The 26,878-nt window shown below is 39.5% G+C and overlaps 1 protein-coding gene across 1 annotated transcript; it reads left to right on the forward strand.

The window, feature by feature from the left end:
- The first annotated feature begins 251 nt into the window (after positions 1-251).
- Positions 252-19,091, forward strand: LOC119850627 (gamma-glutamyl hydrolase-like). The gene is made up of 9 exons (XM_043507106.1): positions 252-281; positions 324-409; positions 4,207-4,257; positions 5,740-5,824; positions 9,919-10,057; positions 11,041-11,147; positions 11,237-11,330; positions 12,428-12,565; positions 17,777-19,091. The coding sequence occupies exons 1-9, from the start codon at positions 252-254 to the stop codon at positions 17,827-17,829; spliced, it is 783 nt and encodes a 260-aa protein (XP_043363041.1). The 3' UTR covers positions 17,830-19,091.
- Positions 19,092-26,878: the final 7,787 nt, after the last annotated feature.

The following is a 26,878-nucleotide window of genomic DNA, read 5'->3' on the forward strand; positions in this document are numbered from 1 at the left end:
ATAATTTTTCCACTGATACCTTACATAGCATATCTTGCATAAGATTCATTCCAATTTTGGTTTTGGGAGGAAATTATTAAAGAGATTCATCTTATCGCAAAATGCCAGCTTCCTAGAGGTGACCTGCTTCCTTAATGCTCCAGGAGAGGTTATACATTTCAACGAGAGCAACAAATTAATTTCCTTTTTTACTGTTAGCAGCAAGACTTTGTATTGAACATTACTGGAAAAGTGTGACATCTCCTCGGGAAATGTGGTATTGCAAAATACAGACTGTCTTTGTAATGCAAAAGCTTTCACACAAAGTATGTACATAAGAGAAGCGTCAAAAAGAGGATTCTGAAATTTGGTCACCCATTTTGGCATACTCAGAGGACTCTCCAGCCAGCAAGCCAGAATCTTTAGCCAGGTACTTTGAATATTAACCTGATCCTGATTAAATAATAAGCAATGTTTGACATAAAGAGTAACGTACTAATTGAAAATTTTTCTTAATAAAAAGTTGAGAAGGACACAGACCAAAAAGACTGCATGATCCACCTAGAATGTTATATTAAGTTTACTTCTTTTTTAATATAAACGTATTATAACATGTACAAAATTACAAAAACTATTTACATTACAGTGTGCTGACAGTCAGCAGCTAACTATATTTGCATCAGCATTTTATAGAAAGTTAGTACTTTAAAGAGGTACTCCTGCTTCAATCACTGTGGAAGAAAATATGTGTCCTTTACAATTCAAAGTGCCCCCTCTTCCTTCTGTGGGTGTAAAATAATAGCCCTTCCACCCACCTTACAAAACTCACTGTTGAGGTAAGACCCAAATCAAATGACTCCTAAGTACAGTTCACTCTGTTGTGATACAATAGGCGTAACCATTAAAAACCAAATAAGAGTCCCATGAAGAAAGTAAATCACAGCCACACCACAGCAGAGGTGCCAATACCTGTAATGCATTCACAACACCATTTAACATGAGTTTGGGGTGGTTTTTTTAACTGAATGGTTACAATTCTAGTTCAGCACTCTAGTGTTAAACAAAATCAAAGCCCCATACCTCTTTGTTTACAAGCATGCGACCCAAATGAAGTGAACAGGGCTGCATATTTATAATTGAGAATAGATTGTGTCTCTGCCAGGTAAAATAGCTACAATACAAAGTTTTGTGTTCATAGGAAAGCACTGAACTTTCAATTAATTCAAACAATTTCTTGATGGAGTTTCTTTCCAAAGAACTAAAATTAAAGCAATATACTAAGGAGCATCAGCTTCCAATTCTCACTAGAAAAACATTTTTCCCCAATAGTTTAGAATCTGAGTTGTGTAGCTGTGCATTGTACAAGGTGCCAACTATGGTAATTATTCTATTTGCCTATAATCAAGAAGTAATATCTTTCAAAAGTTCCTTTCTCTGAGGATATTATTGTATCATGATCTAAGCTGAATCTCTGACAAAAAAGTATAATGAAAAATTCTTTTGACCACAAGTTGAAGGTTAAAATATTTTAAAACTGAGACTACAGATCAAAGGTGTCCAGGACAACAAGAAAAATTGTGCACTAGGAGGAGAGGAAACAAAGTTTCTTATTTCCATGTTGGTTTTGTAATTTTAAAATGATTCTGTTCATTGACATGGACAACAACACAACTACCTTTTAAGAGCACTCTTTATGTTGATGAAACGGCCTGAGCAGTACTATTGATCATCTAATCTTACAGAAGACTTTACTGATATGCTAATATGGCCGCTCTGTGCTCAGGGGTGGGGAGCTGTATGGGCCCGTGGTGCCCGGCCTCCAGCAAATTCAGCTGGGGGATGAAATCACTACAAGGATCTCCTTGAAGAGGTCATCCCACCAGGGGCGGATTTACCATGAAACAGACAGTGCTGTGGCATGGGGCCCCCAGTGACAGGGGCCCCACAAAATGCAGGACAAATCTCATCTGACAACCTGCTCCTGAGTCCCGGCTGGTGGTGCAGCAGAGCTCAGGCAGGCAGGCTGCCTGTATTCCATGGTGGCTGGTGGCCCCATGCCACTCCCGGAAGCTGCTGGCATATCTCTGCATTCCCCGGTGGGGGGAGGCGGCTCCGCATGCTGCCCCTGCCCCAGGCAGCGCACGGAGACCCCCTGCCCCCCTCCTCCCAAGGGGCGTGCAGAAATGTGCCCGCAGCAGGGCTAAGGCGGCTCCCTGCCCGCAATGCCTCCCTCTGTCACGCCGCACTGCTCCTGGAAGTGGCTGGCATGTCCCTGCAGCCCCTGGGGGTGGAGTGCCTCTGCTCGTTACCCCAACCCTAAGCACCAACTCCACAGCTCTTATTGGCTGGGAACTGCAGCCAATGGGAGCTGTGGGGGCAGCGCCTGTGGGCAGCGGCGCACAGAGACCCCCGCATCCCCCCGGCCTAGGAACCACTGCCAAAGGAGTGTGCCGGTCACTTTAAGAGCTGCAGCACCCAAGGTAAGCACCGCCCCTCTGAACCTTCCTGCACCCCAACCTCCTGCCCCAGCCCGGAGCCTGTACCCCGCACCCAAGCTCTGTGTGAAATCCCAATCCCCACACCCCCTCCTGCACCCAACCCCTGCCCCAATCAAGGTATTTATTTATTTTCACTTTATTTTCATTTACTTCCTAGTACTTATAATATAGGAGGAGGATGAAGGGAAAAAAATGAAAAATGGGGGGGAGATAAGAGAGGATGTTCTTTTTCTTGGCTGGGTCCCAAGGGAGGGCCCCGAAAAATGAAGCTGCGCACAGGGCCCACTAACTCTAAATCCGCCACTTCATCCCACTCTTTTGTTATAGGTCCCTCCCTCAAATCTGATGAATCCCTAGGGATCTGGAAGATCCTAACAGATCCATGGGAAGGCAGAGTCATCCACATGAGAGCCCTATGCCTCTGCATCATCTCTGGCACCATGACTCCAGTGGAGACACACTACCAGGGATCAGAGTAGCAGTTGTGTTAGTCTGTATCCGCAAAAAGAAAAGGAGTACTTGTGGCACCTTAGTGACTAACAAATTTATTTCAGCATTGTTCCCAAAGCCTCCTGGGTTGGAGGGAGGGGCCAGGGAGACTATATTGTCTTTTCTGACTAAGTTCTTTGAGGCTTATTGGTGTGGAGATAGGAAGTTGGCGCAGTCCCCACTTCTGTGTGAAAAGAGTGAGCTCTGTATGCAGACAGTCCTGTCCATGTATGGCTCAATGGGGCATGAACTGGCCCAGTGAGACTCCCTAAAGAATAAGGCACCATCCATGGAATCATAGAAATTTAAGGCTGGAAGGGACCTCGAGAGGTCATCTAGTTCAGCCCTGTGTGCTGAGGCAGGATTAGGTAAACCTAGATCATCACTGATGCGTGTTTATCCAACCTGTTCTTAAAAACCTCCAATTATGGGGATTCCACAAGTTCCCCAGGGAAGCCTATTCCAGAACTTAACTATCCTTACAGTTAGAAAGTTTACCCTAATATCTAACTTAAATCTCCCTTACTTCAGATTGAGCCTAATACTTCTTGTCCTACCTTTAGCGGCCACGCAGAGCAATTGATCACTCTCCTCTTATAACAGACTTTAGCATATTTGAAGACTGTTGGTAGATCTCTCTTTAGTCTTATTTTCTCAAGACTAGACATCCCCAGATTTTTTTAATCTGTCCTGATTGTTCAGCTTTTTCTAAACCTTTTATGGTTTTGGTTGCTCTCCTTTGGATTCTCCCTAATTTGTCCATATCTCTCCTGTGTGGTGCCCCGAACTAGACATAGTCATTCTGCTGAGGCCTCACCCCATTGCAAGTAGACTGGGACAATTACCTCCTGTGTCTTACATATGACATTCCACTTAATACACCCAAGAATGTATAGGCTTTTTTGCAACTGCATCCCATTGTTGACTCGTATTCATTTTGTGGTCCATTGTAACCCTCTGGTCCTTTTTAGCAGTCCCACTGCCTAGCCAGTATTTCACATTTTGTAGTTGTTCACTTGTCATATACTACCTGAAAAGTAAGGTACCATTCATAGCAGTGAGGGTGGCAGATTTTGCCTTTAATGACCTAGAATTACTCTTTTCTTTACTTTTCAGACATACATCTTATATACTTTCATGCTCATTTTAGATGGTTTGTATTAAGTATCTTTGGTATTTTAATGGTAAAATGTGGTGAAGTTTCAGATTGATCCTGTAACTATCTTTGTGGGGATTTCAGACTAACTCTTTCAGAAGAAGAGTATGATGAAATTTTCCAGTCTATTAATGGGTAAGTTTTGTGCATCAGTCTCCTATTGAAATGTTCATTAACATATATTTTAGAAAGGCTTCATGTTATCAGAGCCACTGTTGTTTTACTGTTAAGTTCTTGGTTTTACCCTTTGTGATTCCAGACTCAGATACTTCATTTTCCTAAGTAGGGAATGCGTGTCTAATCTTCCTCTTTCTTGCAGATGTGTGCTAAGTACTGCACATGCACACACCCCTGCTAAAAGAGGAAATAATTTGTGTCCATTCCTTAGAAATGTGTATCTATCAGATAGCTGCATAGCTGCAAGTACTTCACTTGGCACCCCTTTCTGCCTGTGTGCAGGGTGATAGGAGCAGCATTTGAATGGAAGCCAGCAGCTCATCATGTTGTCCATACCTCCTTTCAGTGATGGCCTTCATTTTGCCAAAGCTATTTCACAGCCCCTGCAGTTTGCAACTCACTGTTCCCCGCCTTACTCCTTCTCTTCTCCTCTTCCAACCCTCTCCATGCTTCTTCTACTGTCTCACCCTCTTCCTCCCACACTTCCTCCTTGAAACTTCTTCTGCCTTGTTCCTTGCTCCATCCAACTCAACCCTTATGATAGTGTGTCAACAGAGGGCCTGATTCTGCCACCCTTACTCATGCCACCTTACTCCATGAATAGTTTCATTGGGATTACTCATGAAATAAACTGTGACTCAATGTAAGTAAAGGTGGCAGTGCTAGGTTCTTAGATTGCAGACTGTTTGTGACAAGGACCATGTCTTTATGTTCTGTAGAATGCCAAACACACCTTGAGTGAGAGGTGGCACATAGCTGTCCAGCACCAGGATGACCTGTAACTCAGAGTGACAAGTCCTTCCTTGCTCACATGGGGAGGGAGTAACTTATTTCACTCCTTTTTGTGAAGACTCTGCTGTCAACTTGGCCAACATATCTGGCTGGCTATTGGAGAGGACAGAGCCAAGTCTATTCTCACTCTTTCCCCCTCAACACCCACCTACTTGCAAAGGGGAGTAGTGGTCAAGTAGCTGCTGCTTACTTTTCATCCCCACTCATCTGTCATCAGAGTTGCAATCTGAGGAGGGCTGCACAAGTGAGTAAGGGTGGGCCAGACCCAATCTTGCTGCCCTGCTCTGTTAAGTAAGGGCTGTGAGAATCTGACTCTGTAAAAGAAAGTATCTGCATCCATTGAATCGTATATGGAAGCTATGGATCAGAATGCTATATATGGCCTTTTATCTTGTAAGGCTTGTATGTTTTAGCTTCAGGTTCTTCTCACTCTGAAAATATTATCTTTAATTATTATCAGCAGGCCCCACCTCTTTTTTGAAGTGTTGGAATTTACTGTAGGACATAGACATTGTGATCATATGGTTTGGTGTTTGCCTCCAGTGAGTTTAGGTCTCAGGGTTCTTATCAGTCTTGTCCATGTTTACCCATTATATTATGCCTGGACCTGTAGTTATTTACATGTAATAATACTTTATTGTTTTTCAGGGTACTTTTCCCAGGAGGTGGTGTTAGTCTTAAGACTTCAGAATATTCTAGGTTTGCTAGGATATTTTACAAGAAGGCACTAAAGGTAACCACTTAAAGGAAAAACTGTTCTGGTTATTGTCAGTGTTCAGGGACCAAAATCATGGGAGGCTTATATTTGGACAGTCTCCAACTTGAGTGCAGTATATTCCTGTTAGCCTGTTAATAAGCAGCTGACTGTTGGTATGTGTGTGTAACAAATCATCTAATAGCTCTAGATGCAGGTCTGAACTGAACACCTCCAAACTTCAGAAAATTAGAATCTGAACTTTAAGGTTTGAGGCCCATCGCTAAATAATTTAAGTGAAGTCAATTGTTAATTTCTTTATTTGTACAACATTATTTGTAAAATTTAGTTTAGTCACCCTTATTGCCAACACTTACACAAACTTTCTTGGTATCCAGTGTATTTTTTATGAAGAAGAAGTGCTCAGATGTTCTGCTCAACACTAAATCAGGCTAAGATTTTCAGGGGTTTGGTGAGTGCTCAGAACTTTCCGAAAATCATGCCCTTTTTAGTGTTTCAGGTTGAGCACTCAAAAAGTCAGGACCTCAAAATAATGGGTCGCTTCTGAAAATCTTGGCTACACTCTTTGCTAACTGTAGTTAACACACTTTCCCCAACATATTTAACTGTACAAATCTATCCTAGCAATACAGATATTTTGCCTCTCTTCCGTTATGCATAATGAAGGCAGATATGAGCTATGATGAAGGAAATAGCCTCATAAATATGCTGCAATGAGAAGAAGTGGCTAAGACATACAAGTTGATGCTGCAAGAAAGGGACTGGAAAAAACAGAATAGATCAGTTAGCAAGAAGTCAGCTGTGAATTTCAAACTATAGCCCATAGGAAAAGGAGAGGTGCCTGGAGTAGAAGTTTAGGTGCATGATACATAGCAATGCAGATGGCAAGCTGGGCCTGCTGTTTACTCTACCTGTGTGAATTTTACTGTTTCATCCTTTTTCCTATCTGTTTCCTCCTCTTAGATTTTATCAATACCTAGACTCTGATCTCTGGGAGTTGGGACAGTCTTGTTTACATGTGTATACAGAGCCTAGCACAATGAAGCCTGTATTCTTGACTGGGGCCTCTAGGCACTGGTGCAATAAAAATAGTAAATAATAATAATACCATCCAAAAACAGGGAATATTTAAATGTTAAATGCATTAATTCTGTACATATACAGTTTGCTCAAGTCATATCATTATATAGCATTAAAGGGAGTCTAAAGAGACCTTTAAAGTGGTGTTATTTACAACTTCTTTTGGCACCCACCCAATCAAATTCCCTTATTCTTACACATGGGCAAATAGATTTCAATAGATCTAAGTGTGTTTTAGTGTGTGGGGGGGAGGGGAAGTGTAAGTTAATGTGAGTCACACATTTTACAAATTTCCTTTGAATTTGACCCACAGTAACTGCAAATCAGTACACAATACCTTAGAAGTGAGCTTGATTCATCGCACAGTAAGGCAGCCGGGTAGAAAAAAGCTCTTTACAGAGAATTATCTAGATTTATATGGATAACATAATTTATAGTGAGGCTGTTTCTTTTGGAATATGCTAGTGATGCTCTGATTCATCACTGAAGATAAATAATTAATTCTCATTTTCTAAGAGTCAGTTTTTTCAAAGGTTAGTTGTGTCCCACTTGGCCTATCTTGAAGTAGAAGTGTGATCATCCAAGGTCCTGGCGGCAGTGAATCTCTCCATTTTACTAATCTTTTACCTCTAGAGAGGTCAGTCTCTCTCTCTTTTGGTGGGAACCTTTATAGTGGAGCTGGTCAAAAAAGCGATTGTTATGCATTTTTTTCATCCAAATTAAAAATTTCAATGAAAACCACTGTAGCAAAGTCTAATTTAAAAAAAAATGGGATCAGCCCTAAAGCATAATATGTACAATGCATAAACTGATGCAGCATCAGGGAACATTAGCTTGCAATCAGTATTCCTATATACCCTGCTGTGCAGAATATAGCATACAGCAGCCAAGGAAAACACAGTGATATTTTCTCACTGGTATTGGTTTATAGAGATTATTTCAAAATGGTAGGTGCTTCACCCTGGATAGTGTTGTGTATGATTGTCGGTGCTCTGGGTCTTTCTCATTGCACAGGTGGCCACTGTGAAATAACTGGGGGTCAGTACAATGTGTGTTTGGTCTGATGTATACACGTATCTGAGGGCACAAGTCACTTTTCTATGCAGTTTGTTTTCTCCCCGCCATCTTTTTTCTTGGGCATTTCAATCTGGTTATCATAGACTCTGATATTGCAAAGACTTGCTTACCTTTCTGTAGTGTGAGTAGTCCCATTTACCTCAATGAAACTATGCACAACGTGTTAAGTTAAACATGTGAGTAAGCATGCAAGGGCCATAGAGTCTGATGGGGGGACCATACAGTAAACAGTAGTGATCATGAAATATGAACATTTCACAGCAACTCAATAAATTGTTTGTGTCATACTTTAGATACAGAGTCTGAGAGAAGATCTTTTTAAACATGGTCTACACCAGGGATTGGCAACCTTTGGCATGTGGCCTGTCAGGGTAAGTCCCTGGCGGGCCGAGACAGTCAAGAGCATGTTTGCACATATGACGATGACTGGAATTTCTACTGTTCTTTTAAATTCATGTCCATGTCTCTTCCCACTTTTCCTTGTCAAATTCAAAATAAGAGATTACTTGGTGTGACTGTGTTTTTAAATTACATGTACACGCAAGGGGTGAAATCCTAGTCCATTTGAAGCCAATGGGAGTTTTGCCTTACACTTTTCTCAGCTACATTAGAAAAAAAAATCAGTCTTTAGATGTTAAATATGTGATTATCATCTAGGCTCATTTTTAGGGACAGTGAATATAAGGGGAGTACATGTTAAGGGCTTGATTATGGTTTCACTTAAACTCTTTTGACATCCTTCATTCCTCACATGCACCAGAGTAAGTGAAAGGAGCAGCAAGCTTTACACATCTAGTATTTACATAGCAGATGACTATTAATAGGCTTGCCATAATTTGTTTTAAGTTTTTAAATATTTTTACAGATAATATTGATGTTTATTTTAAAGCATTTTTTTAGATTTTTATCAATTTAAATTTTCACAGTTGCAGGAAATTATGGGGAGGGTGAGAAAACAGGGTGGGTCAGATAATTATTTAATGACAGTAGATGCTGAAATTCAACATGTTTAAAGCTTTATACCATTTAAATATAAATTGTCATGATCACATGTCCAAATATACAAAAGTAAATACCCTTAATGAAACTCTCATAAATTCTGAAGCAGCATTTTCCTTACTTTGCTTATTTGTACATTTCAGTTATCGTTGATGGAAATATTTTTTCATGGGTTTGTGTATGTATGGTGAAATTGACTTTTACTAATATGTATCTAATATCTAATCCTTCCAAGCCTAGCTCAAAATATACTGTGATACTGTTGGAGCTTCTTTGCATAGATATTCAATATTTCAACATTTTACTGTAGGAGCAAGGTTGTGAGCTTTTAGGGTCACAGTGTCAGTGATATAGTTAAGATGGAGGTAGCACCTTAACGTTCTGGAGACAACAGAGCTTTTAAAACCTGTGTGTGATCAGAAAAACTACTGTGTAAAAATGCCACCTTCTCACTGTCCAGATCTCTCTGTGAATATTCAGAGCCAAATGTGCTTCTTTAAGTTACAAAAATTAGTTTCATTCTGCTTTTTATTAGCTATTCTTTCTTTCTTCCTTACCCCAGTTTTGCCCTTAGCTCAGATTTCACATCAGTTTCATTGTTTTTAAGGTAACAGTACCACTTTCTATTTTATGTTGTTTAAAGTCAGAATTTCTCCTCCAGGAACCTAGAGCACAAAATTGCTGGCTATGCAAGCGTCAAGCACATAAAAGGGCTAGATGTTGCAGAACTCCCTGTCCCCCATAGAAATAAAAGGATGTACAATTTGTTAATGCATAATGTTGTGCTTGCCTCATAGTAGGAATGTCCTCATTTCATGGTTCTCATGTCCAGGCCACTCACAAGATTATCCCGAGATAATCCAATACCCTAGAAATGTCCAGTGCATATTAATGTGTACCTAAATTACTTTATGTGTTGACATACTTCTTGACTTTTTTTGCTTCTTATTTTAAAGACTAATGATAAAGGAGATGATTTTTCTGTCTGGGGAACATGTCTGGGACATCAAGAGCTTACATATCTCACCAGTGGGAAGAACTTACTGGTTAAACCGAAAACTGAGAATATTTCACTTCCATTGAACTTTACCACAGGTGAACACTACAAATATCATTTGGTTTCACAGGAATCATTTTCGAGCTTCTCTCTCCCCTTTTAATGTTTTACTTGTAATGAACCAACATTTAAGGTTGAAGATTTAGAACAGGTGAGACTAATGTTTTTATTATGTTGATATTGTTCTATCAATAGAATTCTATGAATATAAAATAAGAGGTCTGAGAGCAAACTATTTGCAGGCCACAAGTATATACAGAGAGGCCAAAATCAAAATTGTGGCTCTGAACAGCCATGAACTTTGGGGAAGTTTCGTCCGAGATCCAAAATTTAGGTCTAGTCCCCCAACTCTGTAATGAGCTGAATAAAATGTTTGGATCCAAACACCTCCAAGTGTTGGAGACATTTGCATTAGAACTTCACAGGTTGGCTCACTTCTAATCATAAATGGCAGTCCTGTTCTTCTTGGTGGCATAACACATAGCATTGAAAGCAGTTGGTCTGCCTCCAGAATGAGATGCAAGTCAGCATATGGGTAGCAGAATCTGACTCTGAATGATCCTTTCTATGGCTTTTTATCTTGCAGCAATGAGCAGGATTTCTCCAATTGATTGCCAATAATTAATGGAGTAAATGCTATTGCCTTGCTTTATTTAGACAAATTCTGACTTTCTTAATTACATAGAGTAATATCTTATCTTGTAGGTAGTCCCACTGAAATTAATGGTAGAATAGGGTTCTAATCAGTGTGAACAAAGGTGGCAGAATCAGGACCTCAATAGATCAGGTCTTCAGCATATGGCCTGGTGAGAATTGCAAGGCTGAAGTCTGCTGGAGCTGTATTACACACATGTGAGTATACTTCAGGGGTTTTCTTGATTAATAAAGTCTAATGAAAGAACAGAATCAAAAGGATTTGAAATTAATTCAGCCAGTACTTTATCACATGTATCCCCATCCTATTAATGATGTTCCACTGATAATAAAATAGTCAGAATATTCCTTTCTTTTTTTGTACAAGCTGCAAAAGACAGCAGGATGTTCCAGAATTTTCCAGATGACTTGTTGCAAAAACTTGCCACTGAGCCTTTGACTGCACACTTTCACAAGTGGAGTATCTCCATGAAGGTATTTGATTATTTGATGTAGTGAATTCAAATGAGTTTATTCTTCTAAATCTATAAATATAACAATTTTTTTCTGTCATTTGTTTGCAGCAGAATTTCAGAAAGAATGAGAAACTAACCAACTTCTATAAGGTTCTGACAACTAACACAGATGGAAAGATAGAGTTTGCATCCACAATGGAAGGTAGCGATCAGTTTCCAATGTAAACTGTGATTGTAATTATTATTATTGTGGAAGATCTCAGTGAGCGTGGTAGTGGTGTTACTAGTTCATAATACAAATTTAATGTTAGGATAATCAGAGGAGTGTCAGCACTGCCTGCCTTTCAGTTGATTGGAATGTGTTCAGTCTGGACTCTAGAGATAACTTACGTCTTCGCACTTGGTTTTTGATGTGCGTGTCTCTGAGTATACGTGTTCCCTCTGTCACCCAATTGCTCCACACCAGATTTGTCAGCACACTTTATCAATAGAATATTTTCAGTGCTGAGGGACAAGACATGGAAGCACCACTTCCATTTTTGTAGTTTAAACCCCTCCTTAGTGCAATGTGTTTACTCTGGACTTCTGCTGCTGGCTGTCTACTGATACTGCCTCTCCATGCTGCTCTGTTTATCTGTGCCTGCAGCGCAGGGAAAGCTGGTAATTGCTGTCTTCCAAGGGACTCCTGCATTACCAGTGCCTTTATCTGGATGTTTAACTCCAGAAGCATATGTCTTGATTCACTAGAGAATGCTAGAGAGAGGATTTAGTCATTGTTCTTCTAGAAGCTATGCAGTAGGCTAAATGTACGGTGTATGTACATTCTAGACTAGTACTGGAGCTGGATAGTAACTACTGTGCGGTTAACAAAACTCCTAGCACTCACTCATTTTTTTAAATGACACCATTCTTTTTTCAGTTTTTTAATACTGCAACTAAAACAATCAGATTACGAAGGGGGAACAATAACCTGCAGAAACTTGTTTATATAGAATGAAACCCTTTTTCTTTTAAAAATATACTTAATTTTAATTGTAACTTTAAGTTCTCATACTATATAACTGGCCAAATTATTTTTTTAAACTTAAATAAATATTGTTCTTGGCCTGAAACCTTTTGGGTAGGAATAAATTTTCACAACAGAGATCCAACTTGCTGCTTAAGGCTTTGTGTTCCTGTTAGAGAAGCCACTATTATTAGTGAGATCTGTAGTAATGTATTCATTGTAATAAAATTGTGCATGCAATGACTTAAGTGAAGACCTAGTATGTGCACTGATGGAAAATTTGTTTATGGCAGCATATAAATCCCATATTTATGGTGTCCAGTGGCATCCAGAAAAAAGTCCTTTTGAATGGAAGAACATCTCAGACATACCACATTCCCCATCAGCTGTGAAAGTAACATATTACATAGTAGACTTCTTAGTTAATGAAGGTAAGTTTTTTCCCATTTATATATACAAAATTCAGTTTCAAAAGGATAAAGAAGTAGAATGTTCTCTGGTGCGGGGAAAGGTCCCTTTTCAAGTGTCAAAATACTATACCTTTGATTAATCTGTGAGCACATACTATGCAAGCTTCAAGGCTTATTAAAAGAAGGGACACTAAATAGAATGGTTAAGTAAAAATAACAACAAAAGCCAAGCATTCTGATGGAAGCAGACAAATTCTTTCAGTAGAGAATAATTTGCCAGAAGGAGAGTGTCGATTTTTAACTTGAGATAAATTCTTGAGCAGACACCAACAACCAATGAAACTTTAGAATTGTTAAGGCTGCACTCTAGGAGAACTGAAAGCTTTTATTCACATCCAAATCTCATTCTACCTTGTGCAAAGTAGGTAGAATGAGATAAAATCTCCTATTCATTATTTCCAGAAACTTCCTCAGTTTGTTTTATTTGGGGGTAATTACAGCAGATCCAGCAGAGGGATGGACAAAATTAAGTAGGAAACTGTCTCCAGGCTCAGAGAAAGACCAATGCATTTTCCTCCTGAAGTGCAACAAGGCAGTCCAGCCTAGCCACATTACAAATTCTTCTGTGTTAGTCTCTTAAGGTACAGAACTTAATCCTCACAGCCTCTCTCTACAGCCCTTACTCCATTTGGCTGAAAAAGCTTCACAGCCCGGGAAGGGGTCTTCAGACAAGGTTGACTACAATGCTATAGGCCAACACTGCCTCCTGAACACTCTTTACATAGTTTGCAAAGGTCAGAATCCCTCCTGCCTATTTCTTTCCTACCATAAAAATAAAATGTAGAGTGAGAAACACAAAATATTTGTTTAATAGGGAGCAGGTTTAATACAAACAAGAGAAAGTACTTTTCTCATAACACAGAACTACCCTGTGAAACTCATTGCCATGAGATGCTGTGATAGCTAAAAGTAAACTGGGTTCAAAAAAGCACTAGATGTGTTCAGGGAGGATAGGTCCATGAATGGCTATTATCCAAGATGATCAGGGATGCAACCTTATGCTCAAGGTAACCCTAAACTTCTGACTACCAGAAAACCAAGTGGAGAAGACAGGGATGGATCATTCCAACTGGTCTTTTCTGTACGCCTCCCACCCTAAATCTCTGGTACTGGTCCGTATGGAGAGAGCACACTGGGCTAGATGAACAATTGGTTTGACCCAGTATAGCTTCTTATGATTGACAGAGACACAGAATCTATGAACATTTAACAGCCAATCCATTCTGCTGGAACATAATTGACTTTTGATCAATGGTATTTCTTACAACGTTGTTAATTTTAACCTGAGCATGCTCCCAGAAGTGAAAAACTGAACTGGTAGGATTTTTGTTTGCAGTGTTGTTTCAGCCATATTGGCCCCAGGATATTAGAGAGACAAGGTAGGTGAGGTAATGTCTTTTATTGGATTTAGGTCTGTTGGGATGCGAGACAAGCTTTTGAGCTATAGAAAGCTCTTTTTCTGGCCTGGGAAAGATACTCAGAGTGTCACAGGTGGATATTTAGACATCTGAAGAAGCATTTTGTGTAGTTTGAAAGTTTGCCACTTTCACCAACAGAAGTAGGTCCAATAAAAGATATTATCTCACCCACCTTGTCTCTCTCAGAAGTATTTTGTTTTCCTTGCAAATACAATCTTTCCCAACTTCACAATTTCTTTTTAAAAAAACCTATATTGTTATTGTTTTATATAAAATATAAACACATAACATATATAAAAACACGCACAAGATGGAATTGTAAAACTGTAAAACCTTTGGGAAAATGAAGCCAAAATAAACAAACCAACCCCCCAGACTTAAAACAAGCCAGTGTGGGCATGTTCAGACCTCTGATGGCTTCAGTTCCATCCTCTTCTCCCCTCCCTATATTATTTAATAATAGTCTAAACATTTCTAAATACAAATATATTTTAAGTCAAATATAACCCTGTATATACTATTGGGCATTCTAGAATATGTATAATATATTCCTACCTACAGATTTTATGTATACATATAGAATCATAGAATCATAGAAGATTAGGGCTGGAAGAGACCTGAGGAGGTCATCTAGTCCAACCCCTTGCTCAAAGCAGGACCAACACCAACTAAATCATCCCAGCCAGGGCTTTGTCAAGCCAGGGCTTAAAAACTTCTAAGGATGGAGATTCCACCACCTCCATAGGTAAACCATTCCAATGCTTCACCACCCTCCTAGTGAAACAGTGTTTCCTAATATCCAACCTAGACCTCCCCCACTGCAACTTCAGACCATTGCTCCTTGTTCTGTCATCTGCCACCACTGAGAACAGCCTAGCTCCATCCTCTCTGGAACCCTACTTCACTCAGTTGAAGGCTGCTATCAAATCCCACTCCACAACTCTTCTCTTCTGCAGACTAAACAAGCACAGTTCCCTCAGCCTCTCTACTATGTACAGTAGAACCTCAGAGTTATGAACAGCAGAGTTATGAACTGAGCAGTCAACCACACACCCCATTTGCAAATGGAAGTGCACAATCCGGCAGCCGCAGAGACCTAAACAAAACAAAACAAAAAAACAAATACAGTACAGTACTGTGTTAAACGTAAACTACTAAAAATATAAAGGAAAAGCAGCATTTTTCTTCTGCATAATAAAGTTTAAAAGCTGAATTAAATCAATGATCAACTGTAAACTTTTGAAAGAACAACCATAGCATTTTGTTCAGAGTTACGAACATTTCAGAGTTATAAACAACCTCCGTTCCCAACGTGTTCATAACTCTGAGGCTCCACTGTATGCATATACATATAAACAAACTCATCACATCTACATTTACAACTGATCTGGTGAATCAAATATAAATTAGTATGAAATCTAAAAATGAAAAATGCAAGATAAAATTATATTCACAGTATGTCCAATGCTCTGCACAAATTGAATAATAACTAGTGCTATTTAAGGTTATAGTGTAATTTACATGCAAGGAGTGTTGCCTATTCCAAAGAACTTGTGGTCACCGTAACACAATCCATGAGAGGCAGAGCTAGTGAAGAGATTATGTCTAGCGGTGCAAGTTGCGATGGTTAGTGCAGATAATACTTCAGTCAGCAGATGGTGCTATAAACCTCAGCTTAGTGTTAAATGGTTAGTCTATGCACTGCAGCATTATTCCCTTGTTCTTATTGCTCAGTTCAGATCAACAGAAGAGTTCAGTCTAGCTGGTTATCTGCTAGGAGCTGGAAAATGATATAAGTGAATATTACTATATATATACGAGGATACATAGGAAAACAAACTAATTTTTAAACTTCTTGAGGTTTGCTTTTCAGGATGAAACAAACATTCTGCTATTTTTGGTCAAATCTGGTCTCAGTCTTTGAAGTGTCTGTTTCAGAGTAGCAGCCGTGTATTAGTCTGTATTCGCAAAAAGAAAAGAAGTACTTGTGGCACCTTAGAGACTAATAAATTTATTTGAGCATAAGCTTTCGTGAGCTTCAGCTCACTTCATCAGATGCATTCGGTGGAAAATACAGTGGGGAGATTTATATACACACACAGAGAACATGAAACAATGGGTATTACCATACACACTGTAAGGAGAGTGATCACTTAAGATGAGCTATTACCAGCAGGTAGGGGGTGGGGGGAAGGAAGAAAACCTTTTGTGGTGATAATCAAAGTGGGCCATTTCCAGCAGTTGACAAGAACGTCTGAGGAACAGTGGGGGGTGGGGGGATAACATGGGAAAATAGTTTGTCCGTGAAGCTTCAGAGGGGTTATGCAAAATACTGTGGAACCTTCTAAATCTATAGTGAAACTGGATGGGTATTTGATGCTGTATCTGAGGTTGGTCCCCCTCAGGATTTGCTTTATGCTATTGAATTATAGGTGCTGAGTCTGTGGGTGCTCCGGAGCTAGAGCACCATGGGGAAAAAAAGGTGGTGCTCAGCACCCACTATCCACCCGCTGATCAGCTGCTCGGTGGCAGGGGTAGGTGCTGGCAGGAGTGGTGGAGTGGGGGCAGGGCCTTGGGGTGGAACACCCACCCAGGAAAATGAAAGTCGGCACCTGTGCACTGAATGTAAACCTTTTTTTGCTAAACTTTGCTGAGAAGGCAGGAAAAAGAGAAAAATTGTGGCCTTTGTACATAAAGGTTTTAGGTTTTCTGGCAGCTTTCATTAATGTTACTTTATCATTGAACTTCAGTAGCTTGAAGACGATGAGTCTGGGCTTGCCAGAATCCTGACTTGTAGTATCAGGCATTTGATGAGCCCTTTCAATATCTAATGGGAGCAGCTGGGGATCCAATTTATGTCAGAGAGCTGCTTCTGAAAAAAGCTGATAATATTCTTCCCCTCTAAACCCTCAACTATGCCCAAGAGGCAAAAGTTGTTTATTTGAGATCTGTTTTCTAAATCATCCTATTTTTCTTCCACTTTGTCTAGTCTAAGTTTAAGGAGGCAGTTTCTTCTTTAATTTCCTTTTGTAGCTCATTTTCCAAGTCAGTCATTTGGGATTTTATATCACATACATTCTTAGAGAGACCACAAATGTCTTTTGACATTAAATCCAGTTGTGAGGAATTCCTTTGGCACCGTGATATCCTGAGTTAGGTTCTGCTGAGGCCTTGCGGTCTCCACTTTCAGCTGCTTAGGTGATGCAGGCTCAGGTCTTTTTTTGCCTTTTCATTGGAATCCATAGTCAACAGTTCAAAGTTTATTCAGGGGATCAATTTCAACTTTGATGACAGAAACTTACTGCCAATTTGCCAAGAAAGTAATTATTAGAGATGAATTGGTATGTAGGGAATGAAGAGGTCTGAGACTAGGTAGCCACCTTTGTCATGGGTACCACATGACTCCCCAACTTTGCAATTTCTGATAGGATAGAATTGCAGTGTATTAGTTCTGGTTTTGCAGATGTCTCCAGTGCTGCAAGAATCAAATTTTTAGTAACAGTCATTGCTTTTAAAAACGAATGTAGCCTTCCATGATAATAAAGTATCTTTATTACCAGTATCCTTTGGAAAAGGTAGCTCCACAATTTCCACCACCAATTTAAATTATGATGATATTATTGTTGTTATTTATTATTAAATTTTTATACCACTGTTTGCTATAATTGCATATAGAATAACTGACTTCACCAAGCAAGATACTACCATAGAAAATGACAGTGAAGTAATTTGTACTTTTAAAATGTCTTCAAACCCTGGAAGAGCCTGCACCATTTCCAAGTAAGAATGAAGAAACCGAAGCATTGATTTATAATTATGCCCGTTTTTAGTAGTGCATTTTCTATATTTCAGCTAATCTATTTTTTTGATTGAACATCCATTCCATTGGGCAGGATAGCGATCTGTAAATAGAATTATTTGTTGCAAGTTTCATAATTAAACTCACGTTATGCATTGCAAGTGGCAGAACACCAGAATGCTTAGCTTACCTTACAGTGATTTATCCTATGTTACCTCTGTAGAATTGGTCCATTAATCTGACAAATTTTCATTCAGTGACATAATAATTGCCCGAGATCACATTTTAATATTGCTTACAGGGAAATACATTTTACCTCCAGGGATGGAATCTTGATTGTGCTTATAAATTAGAAAAGAATCAGGTTTATTAATCAGTGCCAAAAAAATGAACAATACTCTTGTCATATATTTGAAAGAAATAAGTTTACTTCTTCAGAACACTAGCTCTGTGATAGCATGTGTGTTGTTTAATCAGATCTTTTAGCATAATTCTGTTCTTTTGGAAAATGTCAAGAATTGATAACAGAACTGAACCAGAGCCCCACAATGCTCTATAGCTTGACCAAAGGTGAAGCAGAAAATTATTGTCTGAGAAGCTATAGTGCCATGTTACAGTGGTAGTTTTACCAAATAAAGAATGGATTTGTATTAAGGACTCTGATGTCAATTCTCACCGACATATTAACCCAAATGTATATACTGCTTTATTACTCTAATTATATGGGTAATTGGATAAGGTGTGTTGTGTAACTAAAATAAGAAAGTTACTAATAAGAAACAAGGAATGTATATCATATATTTTTGGAATGCTTTATACTTGTGCTAAGTTTAGAACTGTGAACTATACTCATGTTCAGCTTATTGTGGCAGTATATTAGCAGTTAAACTCTTGCAGTCCCTGTTTTTGTACATGTAGTTCTGTTCTTTGTATCGGTAGAGTCTGTCAGAAAATGAGATGTACATTCTGTTGAGGGCTTGTGAAATAAGCACCATCTTCCAGGTACAGATAGTTATATGAACTGGATCTGTTTGGTACAGATGTCTTTATGTCTTGCAAAATGAGAAAAGAGATATAAGACTTTGTTAATACAGTGGATTTGAGGATTTTCTATCTGTTGTAAACAAGTGGGGCATAAATATAAGTCAAAGGGAGCTAATACTTTGGGACAAACTGAATGTTACAAGACTGCTCTCCAGACCAGTGATGTATTAACTTTCTGTATTGTGCTGATTTATCTATTTTTGATTAATAAACTGATTCAGTCTAAGTAATGTCTTATCAATAAAAGAATTGAACTCATTGGTATCAACATAATGAAACACTATTTTGATCTTGAGCTTGACAGAGGTGTGGCTTGTGGCTGAGAAAATGATTTGTCCTTTAGAAACACGACAACAAAAAACATCATTGCAAACTGGCATAAAAAAATGCCATTTGTAAAATGATATCTGCTATACATTAGGCATCTGTTTCTGAGGAGCCTATACCTTCTAGAATTTATATAATAGTGAAGGTGCAGAATAATTTGGGGACTACACACATCAGTTAATGTAAATCCATTTGGAGCAGAGAGATAAAACATTGATTCACCTTCTGCTCCCTCCTTCAAATTCAGTCTCACATCTTTCTTAAGCACCTGATCCAAAGCTCACTGAAGTCAGTGGACAGATTTTGGCTCAGGCCCTGAATTTAAAAAGAATATGACTGCCTAGTGTTCTCAGTAATGCTATTATGTATAATTAGGCTTTTTCTATCACTGTTGGGTGAAATCCTGATCCCTCCGAAATTAAGGGGAGTTTTGCTATTGACTTCACCAGGATTTCACCTCTTGTTTTTAAACATTCTGATGTGATGCCTTTCAGAAAAGTTACTAGCTGGGATCCATACTGCAGAGATGAATGACAAAAAAAAAGACCAATTTTTTAATGCTGATATGATGTAATGCTTGTAATTGTTAGGCAGCTGCATTTACTATACTGTTTCCTTTTGCTTTGCCTTCCAACACATTACTTGAATTGAAATGAGTCTTCTTGATTCTTGAAAAGTTTGTTCAGTAGTTCTGTGATGTGTCAAAATGGGACAAAGATGGGGCAATCAATTTCCTTTTCCTTTTCCCTCTACAGGCCCAAACCTGCCATTGAAGTAATTTTGTTATGTTTTTGAAACTTTATTGATTTTATATATAATCTAAACACATAATGAAACAAAACATGTATAAATATGTGGACAAGGTGGAAATACCATATAAATAACAAAAATCAATGTTTACTATTTGCAAAACCTGGAGAAAACAAACCAAAAGCAAACACACACAAGACCTAGATCCATAGACGGGTCATGCAGGGCATCAATCATTAAGTGATTAAACAGCTAAATAAGTGAGAACATAACCTATGGGCATCAGAGACAAATATATAGGAGGCAGTTTCTTTTCTAATTTTCCTGGTTTCAATGGCAGTTTTGTGTAGCTCATTTTCCAAGTGAGCCGCCTGGGATTTATATCTGGGGTTTTATATCATATACATCCTGAGAGAGGCCACGAATCCTTTTTGAGATTGAGTTCGCTAGGACTTCTTTCAGTGCCGCAGTCTCCTGAGCTAGGTTCTCCTGTGGCTTTGCAGGCTCCTCCTTCAGCTGCTTAGGCGATTCTGGCTTAGGTCTTTTGTTGCCTCTCATTTTTTCATTGGAGAAGATAGTCAACAATTTGAAGTTTATCCAGGGTATTAATTTAAACTCTCTAGGAAAGTAAATATTAGAATAGGGCTGGGACTAGGCAGCCATCTTCCTCATGGGTACAATGTTCCACTGAAGTCATTTTGTGTGAGTGAGGAATTCAGGTTTTGAACCTAAGGTCTCCAGAATTGAAAGTTAGTAACACACAGTACTTCCAGGCAACATGTTTGTAGCACAGGTGCTGCATTTCTCAGGTCATTCAAGAGGGTGGAAAACTCCTTACTCACTACTCATGACCTCACAGCCACATTGGCTGGCTATAATTTAACCCTTAACAAAAAATGACTGGAGATGCATTCATTAATATTCTATAAAGCAAAAACTGCATCTCTAACTACTATCAAGAATCCAGCCCAGTGCTCTCAGAAGCATGGGTTTGGATTGGCTGGTGAAGTCAAATTCAGTGTTTGCATTTCACTATTTCTGGGTACTATTACACTTAAACTCAGGAAAGCTTAGTTGACATGGGACATTGTAGGTTACTTCTGCAAGTGCTTGACTACTTCAGTTTAGCACAATGCATTTCTGTGCTGTATTATATATCAACTAGTAGCCGAAAGCCTATGCTATCACACGGGTGTAATTCATAAAATCATGTGGCTGAGAACTTAAAAATTGGATGGTAACAGACCATGAATCCCAGTGAAGGCTCAGCCTGGTGATATTCTCAACAAAAAGAGCTCTCAACCATGCTTGTAGCTGTTTCCCTTGTTTCACATTGACTCACCAGACACTCTAAACTTGAGAGTGATGCACAGAGTGACAATTCTGGACTCTTATATAGAATACTGTGAGCCTGATTCTCTTCTTACCCCAGTTTTACATTACTGTAGTATAATCCTGATTTTGATAAAATTACTCCTGAGTATCGGGCCCTATATCTTCATACAAGCACCATAGCTAAACTACTTACACACTAAGGACAAAATCCTACAGTTCTTACTCAGGCAGAACTCCTAGCAATGTCTCTTAGGGCTTGTCTACATGGCAGTGCAGTCCAGACTAAGGGGGTGTGAGCTGTAGAGCATGCTCTATAAATCTTCCAATCTATAAGGCTAGTTCTTAATTACATAGCACATGTATATAATAGCTCAGTTTTAAAGACCTCACCATTTGCATTATTGAAGTATAGTTAAAATGTGTTTCAGAATTGGTGCAGGGGATGGGCAGATACTGATCTCATTCAGACAGCTGTAACTGAGATCAGAAAGTGGCCCACTATTTTGAAAATCTATCTTCTTTCCATCAACTCCTTAATTCTGTCTATTACATATATTTCAACACCTTTGTAAGCAAGATTTTATAAATGGTTTTAACTTTGTGCTACTACAATGTTAACACTAGGTGGCCTAAGAGGACCAGTTTATTTAGCTTGCAATTTCTTAAGCAGATGTATAGTTTGTATCATTAGATCGTTTTGAAGTTTGAATATCGCTTTCTGGTTAACACCAAAAATGTCAAGTGTTTGAATAGGATAGTTATAATACTGTGGTATTTACTTAACTAGGAGGGAAATGAATGAAATAGGAAGTAATAATTAGATATATATTAGACTTTTGGCATTTCTAGTTGAGACTTAAATTGTATTTATTAACTATGCAGAGTGACATACTCCCATCCCCGGCACAGAGCAACGGAAAGGAGAAGTGGGAGGAAAGGGTTTGGACATACCATAGGAGGAGTAGTGTTCCCCCAACATTTTCCACCCCTGTCCTCAGGGACTACAGAAGCCACTCTGTGTGAAAACCCCTTGGTCACAACTCTAGGGGACTGAAGATAACATGTCCTTATGTGGGAAATACTGATGCAGCTGGGTGTACAGTGTGCGAGTGGAGGCCATTTCTGAGTGCTAGTAAAGTTCAGCTTGACACAATGTCCTCTGCACTGCGGGGATGGCTCCAGCTTCAAGTATACCTTCTCCCTGGTTCTCAAGCATACAGAGTGACAACAGAGTGGGGTGAAGGTAGACAGTGGGTGTATCTCAGTAGACGCAGTCTTAAATACAATTCTCATCCTGCTTCTAAAGTGTTTAGCTATATGTTCTCCTTGTTTTCCTCCTTGCTACTAGTTAGGAGTAACTTGGTGTGGGATTCATAAGGGAGATTTTGAAAATTCCAGCCAAAATTATCTTTGATTTGAATATTTCTTAAATAGAATATAAATGCTGAAACACTATGATGAGGGCATGCTACAGCAAACCCTAACCTAGATCCTTTACATCTGTGCTTCACAAATTGCACTGGGTTCCAATTCAGTTCCAGGTACAATTCTAGCTGTTCATTTTGATTAATAAAGATCTTTATGTTTTTGGTCTCAGATCTCGTTTTCTGCTCCAGCAGTTATCTGCTTGCTAAGTGGTGGATAGAGCACACACAGCACCTTCCTGAGGTGTAGATTTTGCTTTGGTTTTCTGTATTTTATCGCCCAACTCAGTTCTGTTCCACAACACAAAATACATGTCTGGAGCTAGTTTTCTTTGCAAGTCCTTATGCAGCTAAAAACTGCAAGAACATTTTCATCCAAGAAGTTTCAAACTGCATAAAACATCTATCAAATTTAACAATGCTCTTAAACCAAGAGTTTAAGCTCCAATTTAAGAGTTTTAAAAAACTTCCCTTTTCCTTTTCAGTCTTTGGAAAAGCAATACAAAAAACAGAACCCTCCTCCCCAAAACCCAACCAACCACCTTTTCATTCCCACCGAAAGGTGAAAAACTAAAGCAAATATATGTACACATAAATTTCTAAATAGGGGTAATTATAGCATCTCGTATTTTAAAATGATTGGATTGAGTAAAATTAGCATGGGAATATGCACCTTTGGGAATAAAAGAAGCTTCCCTTCTTTAATTCTACATAGTAGATGAAGTCTCACTGTATTTCATTGAGTTTTATGCAGCTTGGTATGATATCAGAGAACTGGATGTCACAGATTATATATGATGATTCATTTCTTATCATTTTTCTAAAGCCAAAAGGAAAAAAAAGTATACCTTGTGTGTTTGAAAAAAGAAAAAAACACAAAAAGTGAGCTATAATGAGGGAGGAATGGAGGAAATTTTCCTTTTTCCTGAGAGGAAAGCACAGGGATGGAACTCAGATCTCCTGAGTCGAACTCCCAGCTCTGCTACAAAATTCCTGTGCCGCCTTGGGCAAGTCACTTCGGCCTTGTTTACATGAACAATTGGACAATGTCAAGCTGGTGTGAATCTGCTCTGCACTAGCCTGCTATGGTCTAACTGTCCATGTACACCATGCTGATGTATATTAACAATTTGTTCAAATGCCATGATGTAGTCCTCTCTGAAAGGGGACTAGATGAAAGCACATTAACAAAATGTTAACATTCATCAGCAGGTTGCACACGGATAGTTGGCATGGAATAGATTCATGCCTCAGCTTGCTGCAGTCTAATTGTTCATGTAGGGAAGCCTTCAATCTCTCTCCATCTTAGTTCCTTGTCTGTAAAAAGGAAGTGTTATCCCCTTCCTCCCCTTTTGTCTCTCTTGTGTGTTTAGATTGGAAGCTCTTTGGGGCAGGAGGTTTCTCTTACTAAGTGTTCATGCAGGATACTGCACAGTGCTTCCCCACCACCTCACTTGGGGCCTGTAAGTGCATCGCCATAATTTCCCCTCTGGGTTTGGTGCCACGCGTCAGTTTCTCTTTTTTTCCTCAGCCCAGCTCCATGAAGCTGGAAACGCAACATTTCGCATTTCGCAATAAAGTTTCCCCTCCACTGTTATGAAACAGAAGTATATACAACTCCTTGTGCTTGGCTCCAGATTCCTCAAGTCCCTTTTGTCCTGCTCGAGGCTCAATAGCTCTTTCTAGCCCTTCTCCACGGGATCACGGTCACACTTGTATCAGGTTTTCCCCTATCTTGTTACTGACCTCCTGCATTCCTGCCCCAACTCACTACAACCCATTTAGCTCTCCCCAAGCTCACCCCAGACCCTTAGCTACAGCTCTTTCCCAAGACAACTGTCCTCCTGCCAGTCTCCATGGAAACCAAAATGCCAAGATCATTCCTGATTCTATCTTGTCTTAGGGTAGCCTAGAGTGTGGCTTTATACAGTCCCCACAGGCAGTCACATGTTCTACAGTCACATGCTCCCTCCTGAGTGTCTGCACTGATTGCACCCATCTGTGGCCCTTCCTAGGCAAAAAGGATGAACTTGGGTCTACCTCCCCATCACAGGGCCCCACTACAAATAATAGTGTAAAGGCGAACTCACAGGGCCGAATATGGCCTAGTTATCCATAAAAAGAGCTGCCTTACCAAAAGTTTAATCATTTAAAATAGTCAAGCTAAGCAAAACATAATTTTGAATGGAGATTTATTTCTGTTGATATGGGCCTATTTTTCATTTCTCCCAGTGTCCTTCACAGACGTCCACCAGTGGAATAAATTCCAGCAGCAGAGCTGTACTGGAGTCATGTTATCAGAGAGCCAGTTAGGGCAGCAAGGAAGCCATTTGCTGGCATGATTACCTGGCCTGCAATGAAGCGCCAGAGATCTACAATGTTGAGGTCAGGCTGCTGAGCTGCTCCCAAACAGAGAAAACCATGATTTATGATGGAGTAATCTGGAGTCTAGTCTACATGAGGTGCAGTGTCAACAGCTCCTCCTCAAGTGCTTGCTGACATCTGACGTTTATGTACAGAAGAGCGACCTCCATGAGTCAGTGGAACAACAGTGGACATTCTGTATGGGACCTTATTTAGTGCTCTAGGGAGCCCTGAGTGGGTATTCTGGGCTCCCTGGAGGACAGGAGAAGCTGCCTGTTCCCTCTTCATCTCCAGTACTTTTTCCTGAGGTAAGATTCTGCCCTGCAGCTGGGGACAAAACTCTAGCAGAAATTTGATTTACTGCCCTACTTTTTCTTTCATATTCCTAACTATCAACAATCATATCTTTTTGGTGTGGGTGTGGAGATATCCCCCAAGGAAGAACTTGGAGACTTCAGGAAGAGTAGTGTCCAGTTCTGGTTCCCATACTTTAGGAAAGATAGGGGTAAATTGGAGAGGGCCCAGGTGAGAGCAATAAAAATTATAAAAGACCTATGAGGAGAAGTTAAACAAAACTGGGTGTGTTTAACCTTGAGGAAAGAAGACTGAGGGGGGACCTCATAACAGTCTCTTAATATATAAAGGCTATTATAAAGAGGACTGTGAAAAATTGTTCTCTATATCCACTGAAGGTAGGATAAGAAGTAATAGGCAATTTAGGATAAATATTAGGAAAATCTTTCAACTATAAGGATAGCTAAAGCTGGAATAGGCTTTCCAAGGGAGGTTGTGGATTCCCCACCACTGGAGATTTTTAAGAGCGGGTTGGACAAACACCTAGGAATGACCTAGGTTTTCTGGGGCCTGCCTCAGTTCAGGAGGTTGGACTTTCTGACCACTCAAGGTTGCTTCCAGCTCCACATTTCTATGATTCTATGAAAATCTCAGTCATCTCCTTTATCTCCATGATCAACTCAATTTGATTTTTGCACCAAGAGAGCTGAGTCAAACTAATAATGAAGCTCGACTCATTTTTAATAGTGGCTTGGCTGAAGGAGAAGTGGGATTGTTACACTACAGCTGTAGCATGAAAACTGTTGTTTTTAGATCCACTTTAGTGCAGTAAAGGGAGAAAAATTCTATTATATTTGAAAAAAATAATATAATTTATTTAAAATTCATTTAAACATTGATTGAATCATCTCATATATATTCAGGTAACATCAATCCAATCACTATTCCTGAGCAAACAATTTTTTTTCTGGAAGCCTCCAGCTTTACACAGCTCTCACTTGAACAATTTGAAAAGGGGCTGGAGACCAGTTTATGAGCCTCTTTGGCTTCTGCCAATCTAATCAATCTCGTCCACCTTTCCATTCTTTCCCTCAGTGCTTTGTTAGTGTGTTTAACATCACAACAGTCTTCTCCCTTAGTAGCCTGGTCTACACTAATGAGGTAAGTCAATCTAAGTTACACTAGTTAAGTTACGTAAGATATGTAACTTAATTCAACATAGCTTAGATCGACTTACAGCAGTGTTTACACCACGCTATGTCAACAGGAGACACTCTCCTATCAACATAGCTTCCACCTCTTGGGGTATGTCTACACTACGAAATTAGGTCGAATTTATAGAAGTCGGTTTTGTAGAAAGCGTTTTTATACAGTTGAGTCTGTGTGTCCCCACACAAATGCTCTAAGTGCATGTAGTCGGCGGACTGTGTCCACAGTACTGAGGCAACCGTCGACTTCCGGAGCTTTCACTGTGGGTAGCTATCCCACAGTTCCCACAATCTCCACCGCCTATTTGAAT

The sequence above is a fragment of the Dermochelys coriacea genome, chromosome 2 (genome assembly GCF_009764565.3).
Source record: "Dermochelys coriacea isolate rDerCor1 chromosome 2, rDerCor1.pri.v4, whole genome shotgun sequence".
Classification (NCBI taxonomy): domain Eukaryota; kingdom Metazoa; phylum Chordata; order Testudines; family Dermochelyidae; genus Dermochelys; species Dermochelys coriacea.

Bases quoted from the DNA above. Each gene is read 5' to 3' on its own strand.
- LOC119850627 (XM_043507106.1), top strand. From the start codon at position 252: ATGTGGTATTGCAAAATACAGACTGTCTTT. The intron at 11,331-12,427 runs GTAGCGATCAGT...TGTTTATGGCAG, and splicing joins GTTTGCATCCACAATGGAAG to CATATAAATCCCATATTTAT. The intron at 12,566-17,776 runs GTAAGTTTTTTC...ATGTCTTCAAAC, and splicing joins AGACTTCTTAGTTAATGAAG to CCTGGAAGAGCCTGCACCAT.